The 23,947-nt window shown below is 37.8% G+C and overlaps 1 protein-coding gene across 3 annotated transcripts in view; it reads right to left on the bottom strand.

Moving 5' to 3' along the window:
* Nucleotides 1-945: 945 nt before the first annotated feature.
* The window catches only part of snx2 (sorting nexin 2), a 41,443-nt gene continuing 18,441 nt past the window's right edge, over nucleotides 946-23,947 (bottom strand). The window contains exons 9-16 of one of the 3 annotated variants that reach the window (XM_042420362.1): nucleotides 22,334-22,447; nucleotides 21,566-21,659; nucleotides 18,016-18,221; nucleotides 17,220-17,363; nucleotides 11,213-11,293; nucleotides 11,012-11,083; nucleotides 10,263-10,329; nucleotides 946-2,023 (exon numbers count right to left, since the gene is read on the bottom strand). In XM_042420362.1, the coding sequence (XP_042276296.1) occupies nucleotides 10,279-10,329; nucleotides 11,012-11,083; nucleotides 11,213-11,293; nucleotides 17,220-17,363; nucleotides 18,016-18,221; nucleotides 21,566-21,659; nucleotides 22,334-22,447 (762 nt within the window). In that variant the 3' untranslated portion in view covers nucleotides 946-2,023; nucleotides 10,263-10,278. Of the gene's footprint in view, nucleotides 2,024-8,895; nucleotides 10,330-11,011; nucleotides 11,084-11,212; nucleotides 11,294-15,947; nucleotides 16,003-17,219; nucleotides 17,364-18,015; nucleotides 18,222-21,565; nucleotides 21,660-22,333; nucleotides 22,448-23,947 lie in introns of those variants that run through there. The other 2 variants (XM_042420361.1, XM_042420363.1) reach the window with 2 other exon arrangements.

The following is a 23,947-nucleotide window of genomic DNA, read 5'->3' as shown; positions in this document are numbered from 1 at the left end:
CTGCAGGTGGAAGTATAGTAACAAAAAGAGGAACTTTGGCACTAAAAAGACTGTAACGTTGAAAGATATCTACTTGATTTGACTCATTTGGACGCTGAAGCTTCATATTAGCTTCAGATAAACTTTTAAATACATTTTGTCCTCCATCACTTCCATTGTAAGGTCATTATGAAGGGATCTTCTAATGGTCAGTATGAACAGGAGGAATGATTACAGCAAGAAAAACATGTTTAAAGTTCATTTGGACTCCTGAATGTTGATTTAAGACACACTTGTAAAATTATAAACCTGTCCTTTAATATGTCAGTAAACAGCTAAATGAATCAAAGTTTACTTTCTAAAACTGACCTCAGACATGATTTATAAAGACTGTAGACGTACATATGTGAATATACTGTATGTTCTGAGTTGCACTTGGAGACTACAGATGTACTTTATTGGTTCTCCAGCTTCATTTATGGTTTAATGAAAATTAAGTTGTTGTTTCCTGAGTAAAAAATAGCATCAACGCAGCATTTCTGTTGTTCTTCCACCTGTTTGTGTTTGTAAAGAACAAATATGTTCTGGTCTGACAGGCTGAAGTTGTGGAATTTAAACTGTTTGAATTCACGTATTAAAATGTAATTTCTGGTTGGTTTATTAGGTTTAATTTCAGCAGCATGCAGTGTTTAAACAGCACAGTGACATCATGGTTTTAATGCCTCTCCTGGTGTATTTGATTGAACAAACTTATATTCACTGGGATTCATTCTGTAGATTTGTGAAAAATTACAATATGTCAAAGTTTTCTAAATTTCAGCTTTCATCCAGTAAAACAGATATTTTTACTGGAGGGTCGCTGTCTGAGTACCACTGCTGTATGTATAATGTCTTGTAAGTCCACATGAGTATGACATTTAAATTAAAGCATTTATTCATTGTATGCTTGTATGTAATTCAGTGTAAAAGAGAGCTTTAAAAACCTGCATTATACTGTTTAAGTTCAGACCAATGTCTTTCCAAAGAGTTTTTATACTTTTACTCTTCAGACTCTCATAGAGATCTGAATCAATAATATGAAATTAAACATTTTCTTTAATGCAACATGGCTCCACATGGTGAAGAATCGCCTGAACGAATAAGAAACCAGACTGTGAGACTTCATAAAGATGAGAAAGGGTTTAAGATCATCAGCAGGCTGCAAAACAGAAGCCAAAACACAGCTGCAGCAGTGTTTCGGAGGTACAAGAGGATTCATAACTTCCAATAACAGAAGACACAATGGCCGTTATGGAAAAATGACGGCACGCACAATTCACTATATACACAACCTTTCATTGAAAAACAGACGGACGTAGTGTGAAGGACACTGCAGGAAGTAAACCTCTAACAGAAAGAGTCTCACTAATGAAGAGTGTGCTGACTTCTTTAATATGGACCTTTCATTAGAGTTTAATTAGTCAAACAATTAACTTAAATCTTCTTGGGTTTTGTCTCAAAACAAATAAAATTGTATTGAATAGACAAGATTTGTAATTAGTTACTATTTTAGTGATACTGACCAGGGGTGAACTCAGGTTTGTTATATACAGCATGTGATGATGAATCGGATGTAATTCTGATTATATACAGTATATATTTTGATATTTGTGATATTTTTGATGTCTTTTTTTTGAGATGTGGCCTTTTTATTCCTGCTATTTGTGATGGACTCTGTTGAATTGTTAATTACTCTGAGATGTTCATCACCACACTTACCATCATAGAGCTTGTCAGCCTATCGGTGTGCATGGATGCTTTAATATGAGTGTTTTTCCCATTTTTACAAACATTTTGACCTGATGAAGATCTGCGTCCTGCGTTGTCCTGATTAAACTTGTAGTAAGTGTTCAGGCGTCATCGGACCGTTAAGTCACACATTTACCTGCTTGTTATGTGTGTCTGTGTGTGTAACCAGTAAAGTTTGAATTAAGTCCTGCATGGCCTCTCAGATGTCCGTGTGTGTGTGTGTGTGTGTGTGTGTGTGTGTGTGTGTGTGTGTGTGGCAGCCCTGTGCATGACAAACTGGTCCAATTTCAGGCGTGTCGCGGCAGCTTGCTGATATTTGTCTCTTGCTGGCGTTGTTGTTGTTGTTGTCCCGGCCTTTTCTTTCCTCTCCGCCCTCCTCTTCCTCTTCTTTTTAGTTTCCCCTCAGATTTGAATCGGCAGAGGGTGTTGGGTGGTGATGGTGGTGGGTGGGGGGGGGCGCAGTCCGTTCCCCCTCTCTGACAGCACAGAAATAATTACAGTACAGCCTTCCCCCCTCGCTCGCTGTTATATTAGCCCTCTTATCAGGCTGCTGAGGGGGGTAGTTGATCAACTAAGGTCACTGTATCCTGACCACAGCACAACAGCTACACCGCCATTTGGAGATATGATAAATAAAAGCCGGAGGTTATGCTGCAACAACACTGTTATCTGCTACCGAGTGCTGCTTGTTTCATTCTTTGCCTCCCTGCACCTTGTCTGTGTTTGTGTCTGCGGAGGAGAGAGAAAAAAAACAAAACAAAGAGGAGAAAGTTAAAGTAGCCGATGGAGAGAATATGAAAACCTAATAATAAATACCTCGGCACAATTCTGAAACTTTAAGCTGCACTTTCATCTCAGATGTGCGGCGTATTTATTTATCCCCCCCCCCCGACCCTGCAGTGATAGTGTGAGAGGTGAGGAGGGAGGGGGAAAGCGGTAGTGTAGTTGTAAATGCAGCTACATTATTCTAAAAACGGGTCGTAGACAGCAGCGCGGGGGTGTGAGCGGAGATAATAGATGCACCTACATTATCCTGAAGTCGCGGGGAAATTGAGGGGTTAGCAGGGTGAGCAGAACAGATGCGCCTACATTATTCTAAAGCCAGATTGATAGCGACGGGGGGGGGTCGAGGCAGAGAGAGCGTAAAAATAAATACATCTACATTATTCTGTGGTCATGTGTGAGAGCGAGAGGTTAGAGTGAGGGAGGGAAAACAGATGCAGACGCATTATTCTGGAGTCAAAGTAAAAATTTTAGAGGTGGAGGTGAAGCTGGAAAAGTAGATGCACCATTACTCTTGAGCTAAAGTGATAGTGGGAGGTTAAGGATGCAGGTTTACCTACATTATTCTCAAGCTGAAGGAGACAGCAGGACCAGAGTCGGTGTGTGAGCTGCTGTAATATAAACAGGCTTATATGTTGACAGTAAGAAGGGAGGAATTACAGAGACCGTAGCTGAAGCTGAGGGTGAACGACAGGTCGCGGCCTCGTTAACACCTGCTATTAAAATGCATTCTCGTTTTCTCAATTATGCTCACATTGTGATCAGAAATGCAGATTAGCCAGGAAGGCGGACAAACATGTCGCATTCTGGGTCGAAGGAACGTCCTGCCACGAACAGACGCCATTAATCTCTAAATCACTTTTTGCGACGGACGACTTCTAGCTGCTGCTGATATTTATGGTTTGTGCAGGGCTTTCTTTAGCTAGCAGGAAGAGGCAGAGCTAGGTGACCTTTGAACTTACTGGGAGGATTTTTTTCTTATGAATGGATGTAAGAGAGAGAAGAGAAGTGGATACAGTGTCAGAGGTCCCGTTCATTCCTATGAAAGTTGCTCAGCGGCGCATGAAGCAAAAAAAAAAAAATCAACTTCCGAGTATGAAAGTACCGGATCTTCCGCATTGTGCAGCCCATAGAACATGTGCACTAGTGACTTTCACTGGCCGAGTCGGCTACTTCCGGTTTAGCCCTCCGGCTAACTTGAATGGGGATAAAACAATTCAATCATGCGGCTCTTCTAGGCTTTTGAAATGTGATCGGACCGAACGGATTTAATTCTGATAATGAGACAAGTCATTTCACGGAGGTTGTGACGCTAAAAAATGTATCCGCTGATTTACAGACGTCTCTTTCACAATGTAAGTCTATAGGAAAAAGTCTTTTTGGGCCAGTGTGCATCACATGACATTATATTAATAATTATATATATAAATAATGTCAAATTTGCTTCCTGTAGCCAGTTCTCTTTATACATCCATGGTTTGTGCAGGGCTTTCATTAGCTAGCAGGAAGAGGTGGAGCTAGGTGACCTTTGAACTTACTGGGAGGATTTTTTTTCTTATGAATGTGGTCATGCTGTACAGATTGTATTTACATCTGCATTAACATGTGTTTTTGCTTATCCAGATACAGATCACATGTTAATACAGGGTGTAAATGGAGCCTAATAGACAAGAGCAAAAGCTAACAGTGCTGTCATGTTTTATTTGAAGTTCAAACTACCATTCAAACATGGGAAAAAATGTAATAATCAATCATGAAGTCACAATTCATACTAAAAAAAACACAGCAGGGAGTGTTTGTAAAAATGCAGCATCACAATCTATTTGATGCCCTGTTGTCCTATCAGTAAACTAGGAGGTTGTTCTGTTTATTAACGCAAAATGGAGGAAACTAGTGAGCCATGCTGAATGAATAATACTGAGAAGTAACATGTGGAAAAATCAGGGATTTGACACCGTAGAAAAGTTGAGGATAAAGCTAAACTGAAGTCAGCAGCGGATACACCACAAATAAACTGAATATCAATAATATAATGTAGTTTAAGAAATAGCTTCATGGATCTCTTGAAAATTAGAACAAATAATGTGTTAGCTTCTCATTTGTCTGATTTGTTGACTTTCTTTAAGTGACAGAAAACCCTAAAAGCTACATTACACAGTGTCTCAGGTTTATGGCTGTTGCTAAGGTGGTTGCTAAGGTGTTAGCAAGCGCTTACTAGACCACTGTTTATTGTTTACATGACTCCTGCTAACTGGTCTAGCTTACCTGATCTCCATGAATAATGGGACATTAATGTGCTTTTATTAGCTGGTTGCTAAATGTTTGCTAGGGTGTTTAAAGTGGTTGTTACTGGGTTTGTCTGGTGGCTCATTTGCTGCTCAGTGGGTGTTATGTTCAGAGTTTCTTGGTGTGGTTTGCTAGAGGATAGCTAGCTTGTTGTTATGGTGTTGTGGATGGGGTTGGGTTATCACTAGCATCACTTACCATACTATGTCCTCCTGTTCAGATTCTTCATATTTGTCATCAGTCAATCATTTTGTCATCCTGTTTTCCATGCTGTATTTCTGTAATTTTGCTTTCTGGTTAATCTGTCTATTGTATGTCTGTCTGTCCTGGGAGAGGAATCCCTCCTCTGTTGCTCTTCCTGAGGTTTCTTCCATTTTTTTACACATTAAAGGGTTTTTTTAGGGAGTTTTTCCTTATTTGAATCAAAGGTGTAAGGATAGAGGATGTAATGATGAGAGGATTTGTAATATTGAGCTGTATATAAATGAAAATGGACTCTACTATGGCAGAATTAAATTCCAGGGTGATTTTGAATTTCGTTCCTCGCTGCGTTTACAGAACCATCAATCCAACAGCTGCTTGATGTGGTTCAGATTCTCTCAGCAAAGATTTCACACATCATCGAACTGCACATTCTGCAAACGATTTGAATCGACTTTCTCAATTCATATTTGATTCGTTTTCACACTTCCAAAAACAACAAGAGCTCTACAAATTGTAAAAAGTAACAAACAAATGATTCAACGACATGTAAAAACACATGTAAACCTCACACTGAGGCTCGAGAACATGTCGAAATCCACATTTTTAAAGGCCAAACTTTACTCAGTCTGTAGTTTGTGGTGATGTTGAATTGGACTGCATGATATTGTAAGGTGTGAATATGTACGCACACACACACACACACACATACACACAAACCAAACGTTGCTCTGGAGCATTTTAATAAAGTCGGATGTGAATTTGTTCGTCGCCCACAGAAACCTGCAGCCTGAATATGACAGCTAGTCGATCCTGTGACAGCCACAATGCAAAGTAACGCACAGCACACTCTCTGACAGCACTCTGCCTATATGCTCAGTCTGTGTGTGTGTGTGTGTGTGTGTACAGTATATGCAGAGCTGATGTGAAGCCTCTTGACAGTCTGTGTGAATCTTTTCCCGTCTCAACGCTCTGATTATCACTTTGAGGTTCTGACAAGAGACTTTCGGACAAAAAAAATGAATGAATATATAAATAAATAGAGCAGGATGTAAACCACACACACACACATACACACACACACACATACACACATACGCAGGTGATTACAGTAACAGAGGACAGATGACAGGACAGGTACACAGCTCAGCAGTAGCTGCCCTGCAGGTGAAGCTGTTTAAGTAAGGACGTGTTGTTATAACGGTTGAATGACGACTTTTTAATTTTTTTTATCTTGGATATGAATGTTATGGAAGTGAATCTGATGCAGGAACACATCTAGATGACATCAGAGGTGTGAGTGAGTTTAAAAATATAATTTGAAGCTAAATTGTCCAGAAAAATACAGTTAAAAATTACAGTTTTTATTCCAACTTATTGAACATTTAACATTTTACGCCTACAAGACAATAACTTGTGATAATAATTTATTGTTTATCTAAAAAGCTTCAGCTGCTCTGTAGCATCTTGTTTATATCTTACATCTATAAGAGAAAAATGACATTTAAGAGTCATTTCAAGCCTCAATGAAATAAAATTTGAAACTTTCAGAGCTGCAACAATTAGTTGATTAATCAATGGACTGAACATTAATAGGCAATGATTCTGATAAGTGAATCATTGTTTGAACATCTTCTGTTCCTGCTTCTCAAATGTCTCATATTTTGTTTTCTATGATTGTAAACTGAATATTTTTGAGACATTTGAAGACGTGATATTGTCCAGAATAAACGATTAATCGAGAAAATAATAGATCGGTAGATTAATCGAAAATAATCTTAACTTGCAGCCCTTAAAACATGGTTGTCTTCTTATAACTTACACTTATACTAATAATTGTAGAACGTCACTCTAAAAGCTGCTGATATATTAATAATCATAATATTAATCATAAGCCTTGTTTATAAAACAAGTTAAAGAACAGAAAATTAAAATGTTGTAATATATCAATAAAGAAAAGGAGAGAAATGAAGTTAATAATAATAATAAAAGTGAAACTGAGCTGAAGTGTAGATAATAAAAAGTGTAATAATAACAAATAATGATTCGTTTTTAGAAGGAGAAGTTTAATAATTAAAACAGAGTCCAGACATGATGAGATACATTCTTTTATTGTAATTAAAGTACTCAAACGTCTTCTTCTCTGCTGCGCTGCAGGAATGTCACGTCACAACCAAAAGAGTTTAAAAAAAAAATCTGCTCAGGTAAAGCATTTCATCATCGGTGACAATTAACAACAAAACAAAAAAAAACAACAAAAAACTAAAATTCTCAAACATTGCACATCATCAGGCGGCAAAAACATGGAATAAAATACAAAAAGGTAGCAATCAACACAGTGTTATATGATTAAGGAGTAGTGCGGATGGAAAAACAAACAAAAACAAAAGAAATTCCAGTTTTTTAAAATCAACTTTAATGAGATGAAAAATATCAGATTTGTAGCTTCTCAGGATTTTATTCTGATAATGTGCTTTAAGTTCAACACAATAGAAATAAAGAACTGATTCGGTTGAATTAGCAGTTAAATATTTATATGTAACTGCAGCCCTCACGCTGATCAACAGGAAGAGAAACAGCCGGTAAAAATAAATCCTCACAGTCTTGAGGCTGCTTCTCTGGACGGACACACACTCTGTCACCTGACACTCACTCTGAGATTCACTTCACTCTTCTTCAATCCTTCATCTGTGGTCAAAGAAAAACTTCATAATAAAAACTTCAAAAAACACCAAAGTTCCCTGTTTGAGTGAAAATGAAGAGAAGGAAGAAAAAACACAGAGTTTCTGTTCACGCTGCACGTCTTCCAACAAGTCCTCCATATTAAAACGACCACAGAGGTCGCTGGTAGCGGCGCTCCAGAGCAGCTTTCCAAAACTGTAACGAATCACTGTTAAAAAAATAATGTTTTATGGTGTGACAACGCTGTAGTGAAGGTCTGGTTTGGTTAGGGTTAGAGAAAGATCCTGGTTTTAGTTAAAAATGCTCACTTTGTTACTACTTCCTTAAAAGTTAGGCAGCCTTCGTCGTCATGGCAACAATTAACACCACGTTATGGTTTTTTTTTAAAAATGTCTCCTGCAGCTAAGTCCACTTTTTGCCATCTAACTATCATGCATCAAACCTGCCTCGTCTTAAACAAGGAAGTGACTTTACATAGACGTCATCTGAACTGCGTCACTTGTCCGGGTCATAATTTCTACGGCGGCTAGATGGCGTCCGTCACTGAAATGTAACTGTAGGTGTTTTTGGTGACTGAATTTACGATCTAAACAGTCGTTTTTGCTTGGGAGCTCACATCTTCATACTTTATTTCAAATTGCTAATATTTTCTTTGATGACCTTTTACACACTGGGCTTTCATTACTGAACGTATGTACTTGATTACTCAGTTGATTGACACTAAGAAATATCCAACAAACTGGCAAACGGTCAGGCTACAGGAGCCGAGATGTGATTAAACTGCTGATTTTCTGCAAATTAACATGTGACAAAACACTGCAGGACTTTAAAACAACATGAGCTTCATACGCTGTCAGTCAACCGTGGAAAACGAGTGCAATTACAAACTACGCTTTTAACTGTTCGCTAAAGCTAAAGTTAGCTTGATTTGGACAAGCTAACGTCCTGCAGCTTAAACAACAACATTTCAGTTTGAATCACACACATGTGGTCAAGCACAGTTCTGCGTTGTTAAAATGTCACTGCGACCAACAGAAAAACATTTATCATGTTTTTATGCTCCACATATCTGAATAAACTCCCAGAAACTGCAGGTCTGCTGCAACTCTTTTAAATTGAAGACTTTTCTGTTTCCTGCTGCCTTTTACTAAACCAGATTTGAGGCTTTTGATTCATTCTCTGCAACTTTTATTCTCCTGTTTTATTCCATTTTATTTCCCATGTAAGTCTTTTAAATTATATTTAAATGCATGTCTGTATATATTGTTTTGATGCCTTTTCAGTTTCTCAGATCTGGAGGTTTTCATCAGACGGCAGCAGTGAACTGAACCCGTAGGTGAGATTCTTCCTTCCTCTCATTGGCTCAAAGACGGGCAGAAACAGAAAATGTTGCCTTCACTGACGATCATACAGCAACAAAGACACAGGTTCTCGTTTTGAAAAGGCGTAGAGAGGGAGAGAGTGGGTCGACCAGGTGACAGGAAGTACAAGACACAATATCAAAGGGATGCCGTCAGTCGTCCTTCATCACTGACTCCGGATCAGTTTCACAGCTCACGTTCCAAGTTTCAAGCTAGTCTCACTCAGTTTGGTCCACTGAGACACTTAGTGCAGCTATTAGCATCGTTAGCATCTCCCAGTGAACACAACTGATAGTGCTGAATAAAATAAAATAAATCAGATAATGTGGAAATATTATTTATGGTTAAAATTCATCAGTTAATAGAGTAAAGAAGTAGTTTGGGCTAAATATGGTGTGCAGGGTTCCTTCAATAATAGTTCTGTTTGTTGTCACATTACGAGAAAAATCAAATACAATTCCCAGAGTGCACTGCTGCAGGAAACATCCAATCAGAATGCTTGAGATTTTGTTGCCGTGCAGGAAAGAGCAAGGTGAAGTTAGAAGTTTGAAGATGTTGTCGGAAAAATTTTGACATCAACTTTCACAGCTTTGACCTTTTCCACAGCCAGCGAGGCTCATGGGTATTGTAGTATTTGAAGATAAATGTATAGAAGCCCTTTTACGCCAGAAAAACGCAAAAGTTGATGAAAATAGATAGACAAAAGTGGTTAAAATATAAAACCTGACACCATATTTGAGCCGTTATGTTTGGAGAAAGCCGTGTCCGGGGGTCATGCTGCGTTCACGTCGTACAGGAAAATGAAATTCAGACTTGAATATAACATTCATCACAGCTTTCAGGATATAAATACATCTCACATGGGAAATCCAAATTTGCCACTAGATTTTTTTTCACAACACCATGAAGGAAAACGGTATAAGGAGGAAGGTTTTGTTGTTAACCACGAGTTCAAAACGAAAAAGGAACAAAACGAGATGATGAGCTGAAAATTAAAAAGTGAAACTAGCAGTATGTTGTTTTTTTTTTTTTATAACTGCAAAAAAAAAAGTCACATTGAGCTGATTCGCTCCCTCACTTCTCTTCTTCTCTTAAACAGGAGGAGGCAGAGGGTGACCTGGGAGGACAAGTGCATTATGGGTAGTGTAGTTTGACCGGAGTCAGTCAGGACTGTCTGTTGTTTGTGTGTGTGTGAACTCTATGAGATGGCCTTGGCCTCGGGTAAGAAGGCCTCCCAGTATTTTATCAGCTGTAGAAGAAGAAAGAAATACAAAATTACTAATTTTTGTATTTTATTCAATATAGAAAGTATGGAAGTCTGTGGCTGCCAATATTAAAATAAACCATTTTAAATCAAATTGAAGTTAAATATTCTGTTTTTGTGCGTATGATCTAGAACAAAATTCAAATTAAAAAATGTTTGTTTGAAAATAAATTTTAATTCAAAATCACAGTAACTCTGTTTCATTGTCCAAATTAGTTTTTGACACAGTTCACAAGTAAAACACATTATATCCTAAGTATTATTATGTATAATATCCTCCACATTTCACCGCACCTATATTAAAATATGAGCATGTGACAAGTATTTTAAATCTTTAAATCTTTCCAATTTTAATGAAAATTAAATATAAATGATCATTTTCATGATGTTTGACAGATTTCACAACAGAAGTCTGTCAATATCAACATTTTAATTTTCATCAGATTCAAATGTCTTATTTATTTATTTATTACATAAATGGAAAATTACATTTTAATTAAATGATTCACTTTTAATATTAGCAGTCATAAACTTCCGTAAACATCATTTTGCGCTATTATGTTAAGTCTGGCAATTTGTAAGTTTTATATATAAGTTTATATTTAACCAATATGCTAAATTGATAACAGTATTTTGACTATAATGATAAAAATGTATTTATTTTTACCTGCTGTTGTGTCTGAACCAGTGACTCCAGGTATTTGATGATGATCGATTTAAAGTCCTTCACTCTCTCTTTCTGTTAAAAAAAGAATGAAAGTCACACAAATATTTTTATTTATTAGGATGAACCTCATGTTAACAGATTCACTCATTCATCCTCCCTCTGACATCATCATCATCCATCTTTTACGATCATCTTTCTCACCTCAAACCTGCTGACTTCTTTACGGATGGTTTTGGAGATTTGTTCAAAGTCTCTCTCGCCCTGCTGGACCTTCCCCTCCAGCTGAAACACAAACACACACACACACACAGAAAAACATCGACAACATTTATAAATCAGTCACACGTTTTCATTCATGTCGTGATTTTGCATCACAGACGAGGAACCAGATGAATTTTGGGTTTTCAAATCGTTGAGTCTCACAGTCAGCGTGATGAAGGACACCAAAGATTTCCCCACGTTTCTCTCACTATTGTCAACTTTACAGTGTAAAGGAGCCTTTAAATTTAGGGTTGCAGATTACCGTATTGGCCTGAATATGAGATAATATTGTATTCTGAAAATTACATTTGAAAAAGTGGAAGTCTTCTTGTTTTTGAGGAGGAGACGTTAACGTCATGTGTAGCCTGCATGTTGCTAAGCTAGCGAGTATCTTCCAGTGTGTTTATAGTGAGTCAGTCGGCACTAAAAGTCTGACAGGAGACAAGATACACAACGGTGGGATTCACGGTTGGTTTTAAAGGAATTATGTCGCTTTTACAGGGATGAGGACTCTTCTTCATCTTGGATTAATAGTGTCTCAGAGAAACTTTCCCAACAGAAAGTCTTTGATACAACAGCTGTTGAAAAATAGAGTTTGTCTTATATTCAAGCCATAACGGTAATTTTCTTTGCAAACTCTTTCTGAACTTATATTGCAAAGACAAACCTTTTTCTGCAGCTAATTTATGACATATATAAAATAATAATAAGTTAATACTTTGATAAATAGTTTAAGTGTTTTTATATGAATAACAAACAGAAGTGTTTTATTCTGGTATTTTGGCAGCGTCGACTAAATTAAAGCTAAGTAAACAACTAATTTTGTACACGTTCCTGTAATGAACTGGCTGAACAGTGAATTAATTGAGGTTATTGATATTTACTGAACTAACACAACCAGCTCCTGTTTAAATAATGATTAGATTAATTAGCTTGTTATATGAAGTCATCTATAAAGACTAGAAACTGAAATAAATGAACTATGTGGATGCAAATACACACTTTGGTTGGCTGGATGATCTAATTTGTCACATGAAAGGGTTTGTCTGTTTGTTCTTTAATTAGATTTCCCAATTAAAATGTTTGACTCAAAGAGATGTTTTTTTGTTGTCTCTGACTTTACACTGACAAACTAATTCATGTGACTCATGTGAGCAGCAGGAAATGAAACACGCCAAAAACAAACAAACAAACAAACAGATGACACCATGACAATGTTAAATTAAAAGCATGAGAGCTAAACGATGCAGTGAGGAAACTGAAATGTGTGAAGCAGGCAGCAGGCAGGTGGACACAGAGCTGCAGACGGACAGACGGATGGACGGACGGACGGACAGACGGGGAAGGTCCTACCTCCTCAATCTCCTGGTTGCAGGAAGGCATGGCGGGAAAATGCAACAAAATTTAAGAAAGGCTGGAAAAAAAAATGTTCAGAGCTTCCAAAATCATAGAGGAAGATCCAGAGACATGAGCAAACACTGAGGAGAAACAAAACCACTGAAAGGAAAAAATCCTCCCTGAAACACTAAATATGAAAAGTTTCAGCTTAATTAGCTACTGTAGAGATTAAATATCTTTTAATTATCAGCTGATTCGTGTCTGTAGAGGAAAGTTTGGAGGAACCGACACATATTAATGTTGGATCTGGATACTCTGGCAGATTCTTAGTCATTCATTCATTATTTTGTTCAATTTGTGCAGTTTTATACTATTTAGGCAAAGTTCTTGTTTGGCAGTTTGAGTCAAGACATTAAACTCTGATGATTTTTAAAAAAGTTTGATTCTGTTAAATGGAAAAATAATATTTTTGGGAAACACACAAGATTGGCAAAAGAAGTTATCAATATCATGTTCAATACTGCACCCTAATAACACTGTTTATTTAGCACGTACATAAACAGAAATGTAAAAACGTGGTTTGTGGTTTTAGGGGGAGTTAAGTGCTGGAACAACATTTTAAATGTTCTCCTTTCCTTTTATTTTTTGCATATCAGTACTCAGTTATTTGTTTCTATTTTTTTGTGCTTTTCTTCAGTTGTCAGGCTGGTAAACGGCTTCTGATCTAATCACAATGACTTCATTAACATCATTATTATAATCATCATGAAATATTAACAGTAAACATCAGGTTTTAGTGTCAATCCTTTAAATTCAAACAAGGTTTTAATTCTTTCTCGCAGCTAAAGACACAAAAAGACAATAAAACTGTGATCACGAGGTTTTGTGTCTGGTGAGTTTTGATATGATGTTTAACATGTTGTGTTCTTGTTTTAGAGGTCAAATGTTTCAATAATTCACAAGAAAAAAAGAGCAAAAACTAAGTTTAAGTCTACAGGACACGTTGGGGTTTGAATGAAGATCTTAACCTTGACTCCTGTTCTGTAGGCTTAAACTTAGTGAAATCACTATATATCACTATCACTGTCTCGTAGAGGTGATTGAGCAGGTAACTGCTGTAACGGGTTGACTCCGTCAGGTTGGACGTAGTCGGAGGATCCAGGGAGGATTTTTTCCTCTAATAAATATCTGATGATTGAAAACCTGATCAGATGAAGCAGAAGAAAAAACAGACAAAAAGCAGGCGGCAGCAAACTGTTCTGATCAGGAATAAATACTGTGTTGAAATGGTTTGATTCATCCGACCAGCAGCCAGAAAACACTGGTTTTCATTTTACAGTGAGATGAAGAAGAGAAAAAACAGCAAATCTTTACAGGAGAAGCTGCATGGAGACAGAATAGTTTGGAACTTTTACTGAATAACTGACAAAAAAACCCCCCAAAAAACAACTTAAATCAATATTTTTAATCATTTTAGCAAAAATTATGGTTGAGAAATTGTTGTACATTAAAAATTATTTGGGAAAAGATCAAAAGAGATGTTTTGTTTAGATTTGAGAATTAAACTGGTGCATCACAGTGTGTTTGTACAGACTGATGCAGCAGCAGCAGCTTGTTTCTGGCTGCTGTTTGTGTTCGCTGCCCACAGGGGGCAGTGTGGTTTAATAATCTGACAGCAGACTGAACACACTGAGACTCAGAAAGCTTCATCTGAGAGTTTGATATGATTCAGTGAAGCCCGTCTGAATGAAACATGTCAAAGACATCATCACCTGAGAAATCATCATCAAAAACATGATTTCTTGTATTTTATGTCAAACTGAGACAGTCGTTCCTCAAAACAGGAACAACAAATATTATAAATTAAAACCTGCTGAAGAGTCACTGAAGTTGAAAGTGAGCTACTGTGTCTAAAGTAAAAAGTAAAATTTTACGCTCAATAAAACTAAGAGTTAAAAACTCTTTCAATCAAACTATAACTTTGGATTCTTATGAAAATGAAACAATAACAACAAAAGTTTCTCTTTTAAAGTGGTTTCATCTTAGTGGACTAAAGCTTTTTAACAATTTTATTAATTTTTTAGTGGTTGTGAATTTATCTGCTGGTACATTCACATGTTTTAAGTCTAAGTATTATAAACAGCAGTCAAACACGTCCTTTTAAACAGTTATTGATCTCTGTTGATCGCATGTATCAGCACTGATTAATAAAACAAAGTCAGGACAGAAGTAGGAGAAGCTTCCAGTTCCCCACTTGTTTTAAATGTTGATAAAAAGAAATAAAAAAAGCTTCACTTGTTGGAGCGTTATGGGGACTCGGTCTGTTATTTTTATCAGTTGTAACTTCAAACTGTTGGTGGGACAGTTGGGAGAGAAAAGAAGCTTTGTGTGTGTTTATGTCAAATGGAAATAAGGCGAATGAGTCAGTGGTTTCCTTTAAATCTAATCTCTAAATGTACTTTCATTGGTCAGCCTTTGATGCTTCCTGTTTTATGGGTCTTACTGTTATTTTATTTACCGTCAGGCTGTTTTATGTTTTCCTTTTAGCTCTTATTGTTGTTCGCTCTTATCTACGATTCTACGCCAAGCAGCTTTGTTTTGATAAATGCTGTATAAATAAAGATATTATTATTACAAATGTTATAAAGATGGCGGCGTTGGACTACAAATATACTAAAAATCCCTCCTGTCTATACTGGAGGAAAAATAACAGCCACCAACAACTCTTTAAATATACATATGGTACATTTTTACAGACTTTCTATGCATCAATCTAACAAAGTATAAAATCTACCAGGAACCCAAATAACACAAAAGATGACAAATCTTTAGTGATAATAACTCAAAATATTATGATAGAACAGTTAAATGTTATAAAAAATATTGTTTCACTGTTCATTTAAGCATCTGACTGTTGTTTTAAGACGTCTTGCAGCGGATCACCTGGTTTCCAGCAGCAGCAGCAGTAAAACTCTTTTTTTCTTTTTTTGACTCTAGAAAAAGCCGCTGTGTGTTTTCTGTTGGCTGTTGTCAAGGCGAGAACCAAAACCCGACTCCTGACAGGCGGCAAAACTCTCGTCGGCTCCAAATAAATGTTGGTTGTAACTCTACTGCGGACTGTCCTCGTCTGCAGCTTCTGACAGCCTTCCTCCCTCCTCCTCCTCCTCCTCCCACCTTCTCCTCCCAAAACCCCACTCTGACAGCTCCTCCGCTCTAATACCAGACCCCCGACCACGCCGGCAGACTCTGTGTGTGTGTGTGTGTGTGTTGTTTCCTGACAGACAGCAGAGGATGAATTTATGTGGTGACAGCTTCAACAGACGGTCTAATAAAGTACTTTTCTACTCGCTCCTGCTCTTGTTTGTCGTTCTCACTTCATGTGAAGTCTGCAGCTAGAAAGAAAAAAAAAAAAAGATTTATATACTGAAAAAGTTTTCACATGACTGAACTGTAAAGGTGTGTTTGTTTTATCTGACTGGACACACCGACAGCCTCGGAGACACTACAGAGATTCATCAGAACGTCTGAACGCCGAGTAAAACTAGACATCAAACCGCGCTGTGTGTAAACACGGATTATTATCAGATACAACGACGACATTATATTAAATGACATAAATAATGATATAAACACCTTTGAGAGGAGAGGAATCAGAGGATTGACACTTTAAAATGATGATTATTTAATTAGCAAAATAGCTGTTAATTAATTTTCTGTTGATTGTTTTAGATTGTTTTAAAAATCTTCTTAATTTCTCACTATAAAGACTCAACTAGTCAAAAAAACAACAACAAAAAAGGGAAATAACACTGCCTAATCTACTTTATTTTATTTATTTAAAAAATTATCTATTTTAATTAATTATTTTCATTATATTATGTTTCATTTTACATCATGTTTTGTGTTATTTTATTTAGATTTTTTTTCCTGGTATGTAATTCCCCCGACCTTCAAGCTGTGATGTCAGATTCTTATTATGGAAGTTCATTAATGACAAAATAAAATGGCTGACACAAATTTGAGTTTCAAAATGTTTACACATCTCTACTTGAAGACTGATTTTTAAACTGTATTTGTTTGGTTGTTTTTTTCTCACTTTTAATCAACTTATACCATAAAAAAACACCAAACATGTAATATGTTTGCAATAGTTTGCACCATGGTTTATTTTCAGCATGTCAACAGACAGGCTGCTTCATTATATGATTTGAATGATTTTGAAGGACCTGAAATCGTTGAATTATGCAAAAAATATATTTCTGCGCGTTTTTAACATTTTGACCACTTTAATCTCACATTATGTCCCACTGAAACATCCTGTTTCATCTGGAGATGTGATGGATGATGTATGACAGCACTTAACGACTGTTTATTGGCTGAAAAAAATCAACATTATTAATCTATGAAATATTAAATATGTTGATTAAATCTTTGATATTGTTTTATGTTGGTTATGTTTTGCAACATAAGACAACATGTAGCTGAACTTTCTGTAATTCATTTTGTACCGACCGGCCATATTTCATTCTCCTTGTTATTTTCTTTATTGTTTCTGACTTTATTGTTTTATTCATCGATAAATTCATCGTCCTCCCTGCGTGTGTCGTACCTCTTTGATCTCGTCCTTGGCCTGCTGCAGTTTGTCGGGTTTGTTGGTGAACTGCAGTTTGGCTTCAGCTTCTCGTTTCTTCTGCAGGAGGAGCTGACTGTCCTGCCACTTCTGCCACGTCTTCATACGATGGTCAAACACACCCTGCGTGCACACACACACACACACACACACACACACACACACACACACACACACACACAGTTATACTAAATGGATATCTGACACATTTACAGTCTTTTTAGCATCAAATTCCCTCTTTGTGTTTCCCTGTTGAGCTGCAGGTGGAAGTATAGTAACAAAAAGAGGAACTTTGGCACTAAAAAGACTGTAACGTTGAAAGATATCTACTTGATTTGACTCATTTGGACGCTGAAGCTTCATATTAACTTCAGATAAACTTTTAAATACATTTTTGCACAGAAGGAGGACTGTGGATTTTGTCCCCAATCACTTCCATTGTAAGTGCATTATGAAGGGATCTTCTAATGGTCAGTATGAACAGGAGGAATGATTACAGCAAGAATAATACATGTTTGCAGCTCATGTATACAGATGTGGTAACAGATGTTTTGTGGATTTTGTTGAATATAACAAACTTTTGCCTTTAAAATTTCAAGTGTAGTTTTTGTTCATTTTGTCTGATGCTATCATGATTACAAAATAAAGTTGTCATAATTAAACAATCCCGATTAAAACCTAATTCTGCTCTACATGAGAGCGTCCCCAAAGCTTATGATTCAGTTCCTGTATTCGGGGGTTTTTGTGTTTACGTAGGAGAAACTAGGATTCGTACCTTGACAGCAGTGATGAGGCGAACGTAGTCGCCCAGTAACTCAGAGAAGAGGTAGAAGTCGGCGTTGGCTTGGTCCTGGTGCAGCTGGTCGATCTTCTCCTCCACCTCGGCCAGCTGAGACAGAGCTCTGGACAGAGCCGTGTGGTCCTCGCTGTTCCCCAACATGGCCGCTGACTTGGCGAACTGCGCCGTGTTCACCGACAGCTCTGGAGAGAAGAGGGGAGGGGATACGAGATTGTTTTAAATGCGGATGAAAGTCACAGCAGGTAAACTATTTCACAAATTATTTCATAAAACAGAACAAATATTCCTTTGAAATATAAAATATAAAAAGACGGACATTTACAGTCATTGTTTCCACCTTTAGTCAGATTGAACGCTTCTCTTCCTACTAATTCAAACATTCCAAGACATTTTTAGCAGACAAACAAAACTTACGTTTTATGACTCTACAAGGATGTTCAGGAAACATTCAGGGGCAAAACAATAATGCACTCAAACAAATTTTACACTACACATTACCTGGGTTTGGGTTCTGAGAAAAGGCCTTAAGCAAATGGAAATGATTTGTTTTCAAGTTGGCGGCAGCACACCGTAATTAAAATGTTATGAGCCAGAGAGGCCTACATGTATTTTTTCGTTTGTTTGCAAATAGTTTTTATTCTGTTTTATTTTATCTGAGAATATGTAGGCCTAAAGCTGGAGGATTTTTTTTTGTGTTTACGCGTTGCCCCAACGAACGTAGGCTAGCATAAAAAAATAGCGTTATGCACGTGAGTCTATTGACAGGACTTATTTTATTTGGAATATAACGTATAAGTAAGAGTAGCCTACTTTTCAATGTAAAAATATTATTAATCTACATCCCTTAATGATGTCCTTCTTTATATAACCTTTCTAACAGAAACCCTACACATTACATATTTTGACCAAGTTTGAAAGTCCTGAGGGCTTGTGGTGACATGTAGAGTTTTTAAATGAAAAACAGACAACGATATGTACAGTTTGCTGGTCATATATCTGAGTGTATGAAGATTGAATGTGGAGTCCCACAAGGCTCAGTTTTAGGGCCTGATAAGTGACGTGAAGTGTTAAAGATATTATAGTTTGTTTTGTTTGCAGATTAACAATTTTTCTTAGTTCAGGAGATGAATTAAAAGCTTTAGCAGAAAGCTTTGTAAATGAAATGGTCAAACTTAAAAGATGGTTTGATGAAATCAAGTTATTACATTTGAACAAAACTAAGTTTATGATTTTTGCTTACTTTCTATAGATGGAGTTGATATTTTCATTGATTGATTGAGTATTTGAAGTCAGATTTTTAAGTGTAATAAAGGATGAGAAACTGACATGGAAATCTCATGTAGCGTAACAAACATGTCCAAAAATATTTCAGTTTTGGAAAAGAAAAAATTAAAGTATATATTAGATTATAAGGCAATGCACATCCTGTACTGTTCACTTATTCTTCCATGTTTTAGTGACTTAGTGGAGGTGGGGTAACACATATGAGCAACATAACGCCATTGTTTATATTATAGAAAAGAGCAGTACGCATTATACATGAGGTGGATTCAAGGGAGCATACCAACAGACTGTTTATTAAGTCAGGACTAATAAAGATCTGATTGAGTTACAGACATTATTAAGTTATGTAAAGGGGAAAAAAACAGAGTATCGCCAGAAAATTTACAGAAGTTGTTTGTTTTTAGCTCCGAGGACGAGGACCATAGGAGTAAATTTAATTTTAAGCATCAGTATGCACGGACTACTTTAAAGCAGATGTGTATTTCAGTATGTGGCATCAAATTGAGGAATTCTCTGGGTTGTTCAGATATTTTTCAGTTCAAGAACATGTATAAAGAAAGAATAATTAGACAATATGAAGTTGACAAATAACAGCTTTTCTTAGTTGATAGTAAATTATTGTGTATGGCAATAGGTGAAGAGGAAAGCTAAACATTAGTTTAGAACATTTTGTTGTAACACACTACACAAAATAAAACTACTCTCTTCCTTCCTCCCCCCTCCCGGCTCCCTTACAATCAAGATGGCGGCGAAGCTAACAAAATACAAAATAAAACAAGAGAATCCCAACAAAAGAATAACTGTGTCAGACCATTGAAAGTATATAAATATGGACAACGCATCTCCACTTCCTACCACTATGCGAAAGTAAAGCCAAAATATCGCCTTTCTGGGAGCCGCCATCTTGCTTGTGTGACATCATTTGGAGCCAGAGTCTGCTCAATAGAGTCTGGCGGCAGGATGACGGCCCGTGGGGCACGCCCCCTCAGCCGTCCCGCCACCAGACGGAGGTTTGAGAGCGGCTGGGAGTTATGTGCTGGAACTATTTCTTGGTGAAAAACATTTTAAAGCCCCTGGAAAGGCAAATCCATGGTTGGCTATTAATTATGTAATTTGGGATCTAATGTGCATATAGTAAACACCTAAAAAGCATGAGAACATAGCCTTTGACATAGCCTATGTAATTCTTTAGAAAGTTTCTCTCCTTTCCCTTGTTACTGGGTTGCAGTTAGGTGGGGCTAAACTAGGGAATTTATTACGTAATAAATACCTGCCCAATCATATTTAGGAGAAAGATGATTGACGTGGCTATCTGGCCAAACTGACCTCACAACACTTACTCTCATCTCCCCCATGAGAAAACAATGCACTGCACTTTTCTTTGCTATTAGCTAGAGTGAGAATTCAAATTAGCCTGATATAGTTTGAAAGTTACTGTGTTAAGCTAACTAGCAGACTTGGGTACACCATCCGAATCTGTATTAATCACGGAGTGGAATCACGGCTCAGAAGTGTAGCATAGTAATGCTAATGCTAACCGTTTAATGTAAGTGAATGAAAGATGCTAAAACACTTAGCTTCGTAGTCTGGGAGGTATAGTTCAATAAAAACAGATATGTGTGGTCTAGTCTAGTCTGCTAGTTAGCCAATTAGTCAAGATAACTAGTAGACCACTGGGGTAATTGATAATAAGCTCAAAAGTTTTGAATAAAAAAGCTAATGCTAACCGTTTCATGTAAGTGAATGGAAGATGCTAAAACGATTAGCATCATACTCCAGGAGGTATAGTTAAATAAAAACACAGTTTCAGGTGGTCTAACTTAGTTTGTTAGTTAGTGGATTATTCAAGCTTTCAACCAAGTAGGGTCCATTTGATAGATTTGGTATTTTATTCCATATCAGAAAAACATTTTAGTGAATGAATAGAAAATAAAACGGTACTTGAGCTGAAAGTGAGCTGTCAATCAAATGTGATCTGGACACGCCCACACAGTCCTGAGAAGTGGTTTGAGCAGCCAAATGAGCTGTTTTTGAGCTCAGTTTTCTCATTATTTATAGTAATGAATGTTTATTTTCATTCAGATTTTTATGGATGCTTAACGAGACACTCAACTTTGATATCATATATGCATTTTTATGATTTCAAGCCACTTTTCTGTCCAAAAGAACTACTTGTAAGATCCTCAAAGATCAATATCTGAAAATAATAAGTATTAACACACAGACTGACACACACTCGTACCTCTCCTGTGACAGACCAGAGACTCCACACTGGCGTGAAGTTTCCTCAGCTGGACGTCCAGATTCTCAAAGTGCTGCTGCTTCTCCTCGAACCACTGACACACACAAATATAATGATTTACATACATTACAGGGACTTTGCTTTTTGTCCCCTTGAGGGTGGGGAGTCCCCACAATGTAAGGAATACAAGTTCACACAAACACACACCTCAGTGAAAATCTTTTCTTTCTTCCTTCCTTACTTCCCCATTACCATAATTTCTTCCTCACTTTCCTTCCACCCCAAGTAATCACTTCCATTTTTCCTCCTGCTTGTTCTCTTAATCTTTTCTTTCTTTCTTTACTCTTTTCATTTTCTCTGTCCTTCCTTTTTTCCCTCTATACTGCCTTATTCCCTTGTTTCCTTTCTGCCTTCCATACTTCCCAATTTCCATTTTTTCTTCCTTCGTCCTTACCTCATTTGATCTTTTTTCCTTCCTACCCTTCATCCTTACCTCCTTATTTAGTCTTTTTTCCTTCCTACCCTTCATCCTTACTGCCTTATTTAGTCTTCCTTCCTTCCCCCCTTCGACCTCCTTATTTAATCTCCCTTCTCTCCTTCCTGAGACCTCCTTCTCTCTTCTCTTCTCTACCTTCATCCCACAGTCCTCTCCTCCTTTCTTTCCACTCTTTTCTTTCTTTGCCTCCTCTTTCCCTTTTTTGGTTCTTCCCTCGAACATTTCCTTCGACCCCCCTTCCCCTCTTTTCTTCCCTCCCTCCTTCAACTCACGGCATCGGACTCGTTCATCTTGATGGTCATCTTGTTGACGGCGTCAGCGGCCTTGTTGACCATCCGGAGAAGTCCAGCGCTGCTCAGAGCCTGAGTGCTGACGGCCCGCGGCAACTAGACCACAAACAAACAAACAAACAAACAAACAGGACGAGTGGTTAAACTGGAGAACATCAACAAACACAAAACAAACACTACCAAGTATGAAAAGTTTTTCTGTCTTCTATGTTTCACTTTCTTTGGTTCTTTTCTTCCTCTAGTTTCCCCACAATTCTTGTTTCCTGTTTGTCTCATTTCAAATCTTCACTGCATTTATTTTCTTTAGTTGCTCGGTTTTTGAATCACTTTATTTTCTTTGCTTTACCCTTGTCTTCCTTCGATTTTTACTTTTATTTTGCTTTTCTGTTTGTTTCTTTTCCTTTCCTTTACCATCTTTCCATCCATCTCTCCTCTCTCCATCTTTTTTTTTCCCTCTCCTCCTCTCTGATTGTAATTTCTCTCACGTTTTAGCTCCAATAAGCTTTAATGCCGCCGCTTTATGTGCCGAGCAACTTTAACAGACCCCATCGCGTCACTCTGAAAACACCTGCACGTCCATCTGAAAATAGGCTCATTTTTCTTAATTTTGGAAAAGTTTACTTTTGTCCTGGACATACAGGGTTTTCCTTTGACAGTGGAGCACATTTGCCCCCCCCCCGCCCCCCCCTCCAATCTCATTTAACGGGAGCAGCAGCAGCCGGGGGACGGCTTGGTCCCCGGGGCCGTCGCCGACGGAAGGACGAGTGTAAATGAGTGGAGGCGGGGGGTAAAAATAGGTTTCAATTGCAGCCCGGTCCCATTTGTCCCCCCCCCCTTCCTCTGGTTGTGTTTCATTAAGTGGGCCAGACGGACCGACACGCTCGGTCAAGCGTCCGAGCGATTCATCTGTTAAATCAGTGACACGAGGCCATTTATTCTGGACCCAACGACTGCTGACTCCTTCCCGACGCAATCCCGCCGACAGTTAGGTGGATGGCGGAGGCGGGGGGGGGGGGGGGAGGGAGGAGGAGGAGGATTGGGGAGGCGGACAGTTGAGGCGACAAGACGGAATGTTACAGAGGATTTAGTCGGAGTGGACAATAAAGCGAGGAAACAGGAAACGCCGCGGGCCCTTAAACCCTGAGGCAGTTTTTAGAGGCTTGGCTTCGCAGGCAGCGACTCGCTCGTTTGACCTTGTCGGGACGTTTTGCTGCTTGTTGGGGGAAAAAGAAATGGAGAGATCGTAAATCTGAGACAGAGTTTTTTACCTTTTCTGTGGGGAAGGTTATCTGTCTATAGCCATGCTAGCAGCAGTGTCAGTCAGTCAGTCCAACACTTTGGTCCAGACTGAAATTTCTCAACAACTACTGGATGGTTTGTCATGAAATGTTGCACAAATATTCATGTTCCCCAGAGGATGAATCCTACTGATGTTGGTGATCCTTTGACTTTTCCTATAGCGCCATCAGCAGGTCGATATTTAGGGCTTTTAGTGAAATATCTTGATGGATTCCCATGAACTTTACAGTCAACAGTCAACATCCCTGGTGATATATCTAAACGTCTACTTGATAGATTTGCATAAACTTTGATACA

The sequence above is a fragment of the Thunnus maccoyii genome, chromosome 9 (genome assembly GCF_910596095.1).
Source record: "Thunnus maccoyii chromosome 9, fThuMac1.1, whole genome shotgun sequence".
Lineage (NCBI taxonomy): Eukaryota > Metazoa > Chordata > Actinopteri > Scombriformes > Scombridae > Thunnus > Thunnus maccoyii.
This window is presented reverse-complemented; position numbering and strand designations above follow the sequence as displayed.